This window comes from Protomyctophum bolini (genome assembly GCF_963924005.1).
Source record: "Protomyctophum bolini genome assembly, chromosome: 6".
Taxonomy (NCBI): Eukaryota; Metazoa; Chordata; class Actinopteri; order Myctophiformes; family Myctophidae; genus Protomyctophum; species Protomyctophum bolini.
In genome coordinates, this window is record NC_137867.1 from 32,395,984 (window position 1) to 32,402,609 (window position 6,626).

Below are 6,626 nucleotides of genomic sequence, written 5' to 3' on the forward strand. Positions count from 1 at the left end.
AACAAGTCAACAGTATTTTAATATTTTTTAAGGCTTTATTGGAGTTTAGTGCAGCACATCATGGATCTCCCTCTGAGGAGTAAGGCATTTGAAATTGGGCATTGAACAAACTATAAACATATTGTGACAATAAAGCACATGTTAACCACAAAGATTCCACAAAGTATTTGTACATCCGCTTTTGCAAATCATGGTGTTAAATCGATTAGCTTTTGCTGTTGTTGTTGTTGTTGTTGTTGTACTAGATTATTTTATTTGCTGGTACTGCGCATACATGCGTAGTTGCGTACATGCTCTGGCTCACTGACAGCTTGATCATAGAGGTGTTCACCAGCATACTGGCTCCTGATTCACAGAGGATTTTCATTATATGATTGTACTGGATGGTCTCAGTGTATAGGCTAATAGCACCATGGTAGACATCCCTATTCAGCATGTACATTTAAACCTTTGTTGTCTCATCTTTCTTGTCAGCTTCATCAGCAGTATCATCATTTCTTTCTCCTTTCCCCTCTTTCTCATCTTCTGCATCACCCCCTTCCTCCTTTTGATTGTCGGCCTCTTCTTCTGTAGGTTGAGCCTCGTCTCCTCCTTCCTCTTCATCTTCTTTTGTATCATCTCCCTCCACATCCCCCTCTTCTTTTGAGTCAGCATCTGGACAAAAAAGGTAGTAAGTCAGTATTAATCAATGTTGTACAAAACCTACCTACAACAAGTGAACAAGTACCAACAAGACACAAGAATGTGAGCTCAATTAGAGCTCTAAAGCACTAACCTTCACCTTCTCCCTCCGCTCCAACCTTTTCTTCTTCTCCCTCACCTTCTCCATCTTCACCCCCATCACCATCTCCTTCACCCTCTTCCTCTTCCTCCCCCTCTCCTTCTGCCTCTCCCTCCTCAACTTCTTCTTTCTCCTCCTTCTCTCCCTCTTCCACCTCCTCTTCCTCCTCCTCTTGAGGAGGACTGGCCTCTGCGTGTTCTGCTTGGCTAGCAGATATCGTCTCCTCTACGCAGTATGCTGAGACGGGCAAACGGGAGCTAATCAGAAAGGGTGCCGCAGAGCTCAACTGGGACTGCAGAGAGAATGGTCGTGTGAAAGATGGGTACATGCTCTGCGAGTAAAAAGCAACAGATCCGGGTCCTCCCACGTTGCAACGGTTTTCTTCCCCTTCAAGCAGCTGCCTAATATTGATAAAGAGAAGGGTTATAAGTAATGAGATGGCTACTTGGTGTTTTTACAAATGCATCCTCAAGATTTACAAAATAGAAACATAACATCCAATTATTGTTTTTATTTATTATTATTATTATTATTATTATTACTATTAGTTAGTAATATTTGAGAAACCTCTGACCTGTAAGCTGCAATCTCAATATCCAAAGCCATCTTCACATTCAAAAGGTCCTGATAGTCCCTCATGTAGCGGGCCATATCATTCTTATTAGTCCTCAACTCATCTTCCAATTCATTGATTGTATCCTGTAAAGAAGGAATAAACTGGCACATTAGTGGAAACCTATGATTCTAAATGTGAAATACATCATCAGCATTTGATTTAGGAATCAAAACTATGGATAAATTGACACTCCTACACTCTTGTTTATATTTGAATTACAGGTTATAAATTATTAGGAACTGAGGAAAGAAATGTCACATAGGTAAATAAAACCATGTGGTGTATTTCATGCTGTTTGGGTTCTTACCTGTAGTGCTGAGATCTCATCACTCTGCTTCTCCTCTACTTCCTGCAGCTGGTTCTCCAGGGCCTGATTCATCCCACGACAGGCCTCAATCTCCAGGGTCTTGGCCTTGATCAGCCGGCGATACTCACCAGCCTCATCTTTGGCATTACGCGCGCTGTCTGTATTACGGGCAGTGTCTACTGTCATAACATTCATCTTGGTGCAGAACCATTCTTCAGCTGACTGGAGGTTGCGGTGCGCCAACTTCTCATACTGGCCTCGGATATCACGGAGAGCAGTGGACAGGTCGGGTTTAGCCACCTCCATCTCCACTGACACCTGGGTGCTGTACTGTATCTGGGCCTGCAGCTCTGTGATCTCACTATCGTGGAGCCGCTTCAGGAAGGTCAGCTCATCCAGTAGGCTTTCCACTCTTTTCTCAAGCTCGGCCTGGCCAAGGGCAGCTTCGTCCGCCTCCTTCCTGACATCCATGAGCCTGCCTTCCGCCTCCTCCCTGGCAAGCACTTCCTCCTCGTAGCGCCCCTGCAGGTTCTGCAGCACGTCTTCCATCTGGTCCCTGTGGTTCTGGGCAGCCTGCTTCTCGTGACGGGCCTCCTCCACAGCAGCACGGAGTTGGCGGATCTCCTGCTCATACAGGCCCCGGAGGTTAGATGGCTCTACATGCCTCTGTCTGAGGACCAGGAGTTCAGTCTCCAGCAACTTATTCTGCTGCTCCAGTTCATGGACCCTATCGATGAAGCTGGCAAAACGATCATTCAGGTCCTGCAGCTGGGCTTTCTCTTGGGTCCTTACAGTTTTGAACTCAGAACTGACTTGCGCTGCCTGGCTGAAGTTGAGTTCGGCAGCAGCAGAGGACAACGGAGCAGCTGAGATGGCTCGGCTGTAGGTTGGATAACTTCTACGTGACGATCCATAGGATGTTAGCGGGGCAGAATGGCTGGAATATATGGACCTGGATCCTATTCCTCCGCGTACCACCACTTTCCTCTTGTAAGAGGAAGGGAAGTAATGTTCAAAGCCAATGGAAGTCATGATTCAACGGACAAGACAGCTCTGCGTCCAAGAATGCAGCTGGGTTGACTGCACTATGGAATCTGCATTACACTGGCTTTTATAGTGCCCATAATGACCGTGACGTAAGCTATTTTTTGGAGGCATGCTGACTGAAAGAATCAATAATGGTGCCAGCCAGCCAGTCTGAGAGAGAGGAAATGGGAAGATGGGGATGGGTGGGGCATGGGAGGATGGGGAGGAGGGATAAGCAGTGTAGCAACAAGGGACTGCAAAAAGCAGGGTCAGTGAGGACAAAACCATATCTGATACAACAAGATTCTTTTCCATAAAACAGAATACATTTTGAAAGTTGTTAGCTTAAATACTTAGGCATATCTCTACCATGTACCTCTATGCAAAACATTTTGAATTGATCTGAGAAATAAATTACCATGATGTTTCTGCCAAAAAGACACAGCCCTGCACCATTTTATGTATAGCCTATGCAGAATAAGTAATTCCATAGTTACAAATTACTACAAATAAATATATCACACCATCATCAAATATATGTATCTGTATGCAGAATGCAGATGTATTTAAAACCACTGTACTGAGATCAGTAAAATAGTTTGCAGTTTCCTGGACAAATACTCATTATTAGGAACATTTTGCCCCCTGGTGGTTGTCTATGTATTGTGCAGGTCCTGCAGGAGAAAATCTTCCGCAGTGCACAAACTTGCAACAATCATCAGATTGATTGTACCTTGAATACATTACAGATGTATAGTATAGTAGCCTTCTTTTCTTCACCCGTGTTTTGGTTGACACGTTTAATCAACACTGATAACAGCTACGCTGGGGGGGATTGGGGTCCGTGGCCTAATCCCTAATGCACATGATCAAACTGGGGGTGTAGGGCTGCTTGACCTGCTGGTCAAATATAACCTCGACCCGTGCTCGCGAGCACACTGTTGCCTGCCCTGCAGCAACCTTATTATACTCTAAGGTTCCAATAGATGGCGGTAAATGAAATGGAAACAAACCAAACTCAGCGGAAGAACAAGAAGCGAACAAGTCGCGCAAGCGCGTGGGACCATAGCGTGGGACAGTGGTGATCGATAACCAAGGAGTGGTCATAAACGTCACATACAGTCACACGCCTCCGAATCGCTAGCCTCGCCCTTAAAAACATATATGTTTTATCTTAATGAAACGAAATGAAAATTCAGGCTGAGTGCCAGGCTGTACTTGACTAGATAGATAGAACCTTACCAGAGCCTTCTCGGTGACCACTCCTTCTTCAAAATACTCCTTGGCAATAACGCGGAAGATTAGGAGTAGTCAACATTATTAAACTGTGATTGATTTGGTTCATTTTCAACGTTATTTCAAGCGTTTCAGCTGATTTATGCTTTCTATGACTCCGTGATATATTAAAGTTCACAAGTTTCTGGCTACACAACCGAGGCATCCAAGTTCCAACACGGGCAGGTGCAACATGATTGCTAACATAACATTGTGATCCGTTTCCGTTAAAGCTATTACAATGCCAGCTCGTAACATTGTGTCAAATGAGTTTCCTCATAGTAATGTTAGATATTCCAGATTATCGAGTGATGATGACGGCTACATTGATTTACAGGTAAGGCTGGGGGAATGAAGTTTTAAATGTTGTTATCCTGTATGTATTTGAAACTTAATTGTGCATGCATGTATTTTAAACCTATATTGCATACCGTACATGTATTTGAAACCTTTAGTTGGAATAGGCTACATGTATGTGTGAGTCAGTGTAACCATGGAAATAATTATTCTCCATTGTTTAGATTGTTGATCTTGAGATGGTCTACCCCTGTTGGTTGGAGAGACACACGCACACACATCATAGAGTTTGTTTGATTGATTGATTGATTGTAATTTGTATTGACAAAAAATCATATGAACATATTTGTTCAAATATGTCAGAAGGATTCAAACTCAACAAAGCTTGAGACAAGCTTATTTCAAGTGAGAATGTAAACTCGTAAACTGATTTGAGTGCTGTGTTGTGCTGTTTGTACAGAAATATAAAATCAATAATAAATAGTAAATACAGTACTAGACAAGTCAAGTAAAATAGAAGAACAACAAAAACTCTAGCCTATGTAGCCAATCACTGAGGGCGAATAATCGATTAAGTGAAATGAATGATCACGAGTGAGTGACTGCTATAAGAGGAATTAATGTCATGCAGTATGAGGTAGTCACAGGACTTCACTTTGTCCATGTTGTTCCATTAGACGGTAGACTATATAGCCAATACAGTCTTTACACAAGAAACTAGGAGGGGAGAATAAAACATAAAACACAAACAAGTGAAATAATGTGGTTTTGTCATCCTCTGCAGTTCAAGAAGGACCCACCCAAAGTCCCATACAAAGCCATAGCATTGGCCACCGTTCTCTTCTTAATTGGTTCCCTGTTAATTATCATCGGTTCTCTCCTGCTCGCCGGGTACTTCGGTGTCACAGTGAGTATACAGTACTGTATGAAAAACACCTGCCTTGCATTCTATGCCTAACGTTTATCAACCAATTTGCTTGTGTCTTGCTGTGGCTGAATTAAAAGATCCTGAATTTAAGAAGATCATCTTAAAATAAAGTTTTTTGCATCGTAACTATGAGTTGTGCGACCTTTCCTCCTTTCTTAGTCAGCACCTCCCCACTATTGGTGTGTGCTCCTACCTCTTTGCTTGTTCTGAATTAAAAGATCCAACATGTCATGTCAATATGTTTTGTTTTTTGCTTTTGTTTTTAGCACACAGACCGGACTGTGCCTGTGCTTATAATTGGAATCCTTGTCTTCCTACCTGGATTCTACCATCTACGGATAGCTTACTATGCATCAAAGGGCTACAGAGGCTACTCCTACGAAGACATCCCAGACTTCGATGATTGAGAGATGCTGCCAATCTTTGGGCGTGTCATTGTAGGCGAAAATATTCAAAACGTTAACATGTTCCGATATGGCTAAATAGATAGATAATGATATTCAAGCTCACAACATGCGTCATAATCTTCTGACACTGGTTTATGAGACCATTTGGACCTAATTTGGTGGTGGTGGTGGGGGGGGGGGGGGGGGCATATTTCGGCCAGTCAGAAGCTGTAGCCACATCTACCAAGGAGCCGCGGACGTTTTCGACTGTCTCCCAGCTTATTTTCCAGGTTTTTAGACAGCTGGTGGATGGAAATTAAGCTCCACCCCCGTGGCTGACTGCTGCGGAGGAGAGCGTTTCCGGGAATCTGTCCGTTGCGGCAGTCAGCCGCATCGGCCAGATTCTTGGAAAAGCTTGCCCCAGCGGCATTCTGCCGCGTGGGTGGAGCTTAATTTCCATCCACCAGCTGTCTAAAAACCCGGAAGAGACCCCGGCAGACAGCTTCCTTTGGCCGTGCATGGAAGCTCAGGTGTGCCCAGGCTGACTGTCTGCTACCCCACAATGGACCATGGTGTAGTGTAGCCATTGCATAAGTATGCTGGACATAAATATGCAGCATGGCACCGTGACACAACAAAGTATAAAATAGGGTATAAGTGGTTAAATTAACGTGTGTGTTGCTTTTGCTTATGCTTAATTTTAAAGTCATGGTGTTAGACAAATTATCATATTAATAATTACCATGAACTGCTGCCAGATAGCACTTGTGTTGTATGAAGCCAAGTCTTTTTGTTTTCCTTTCAATTTTATTCAGTATTTAATTTTTTTAAATCTTCATTTCATTCTTAAAATGTGAAATTAGTTTTTTCAAAATATTGTATGGTTTTTGTTAGCTCTGGCCCATAGCTCTAATGCGTTGCATTTAGAGCTATGTTACTCTTTAGCGTAAATAAAAAGAACGTTTTTGCTACTCACCAAAACAAAAGCGAGTTGTCATTAGAAAGCCTAC

The 6,626-nt window shown here is 43.0% G+C and overlaps 2 protein-coding genes across 2 annotated transcripts in view; one reads left to right on the forward strand and one right to left on the reverse strand.

Annotated features, from left to right (window-relative positions):
• Window positions 1–442: 442 nt before the first annotated feature.
• On the reverse strand, window positions 443–3,094 carry neflb (neurofilament light chain b; the record flags this gene model as incomplete). The annotated part of the gene is made up of 4 exons (XM_080765762.1): window positions 1,705–3,094; window positions 1,356–1,480; window positions 821–1,182; window positions 443–654 (listed from the first exon to the last, which is right to left on the reverse strand). Exons 1-4 carry the CDS (start codon window positions 2,734–2,736, stop codon window positions 443–445), a joined length of 1,731 nt encoding a protein of 576 aa, XP_080621888.1. The 5' UTR covers window positions 2,737–3,094.
• An 852-nt stretch (window positions 3,095–3,946) lies between these two features.
• The window catches only part of tmem230b (transmembrane protein 230b), a 2,782-nt gene continuing 102 nt past the window's right edge, over window positions 3,947–6,626 (forward strand). The window contains exons 1-3 of the mRNA XM_080765981.1: window positions 3,947–4,342; window positions 5,087–5,209; window positions 5,497–6,626. The exon at window positions 5,497–6,626 is cut by the window's right edge and continues 102 nt beyond it. Of these exons, the coding sequence (XP_080622107.1) occupies window positions 4,247–4,342; window positions 5,087–5,209; window positions 5,497–5,637 (360 nt within the window). The 5' untranslated portion in view covers window positions 3,947–4,246 and the 3' untranslated portion in view covers window positions 5,638–6,626. The remainder of the gene's footprint in view (window positions 4,343–5,086; window positions 5,210–5,496) is intronic.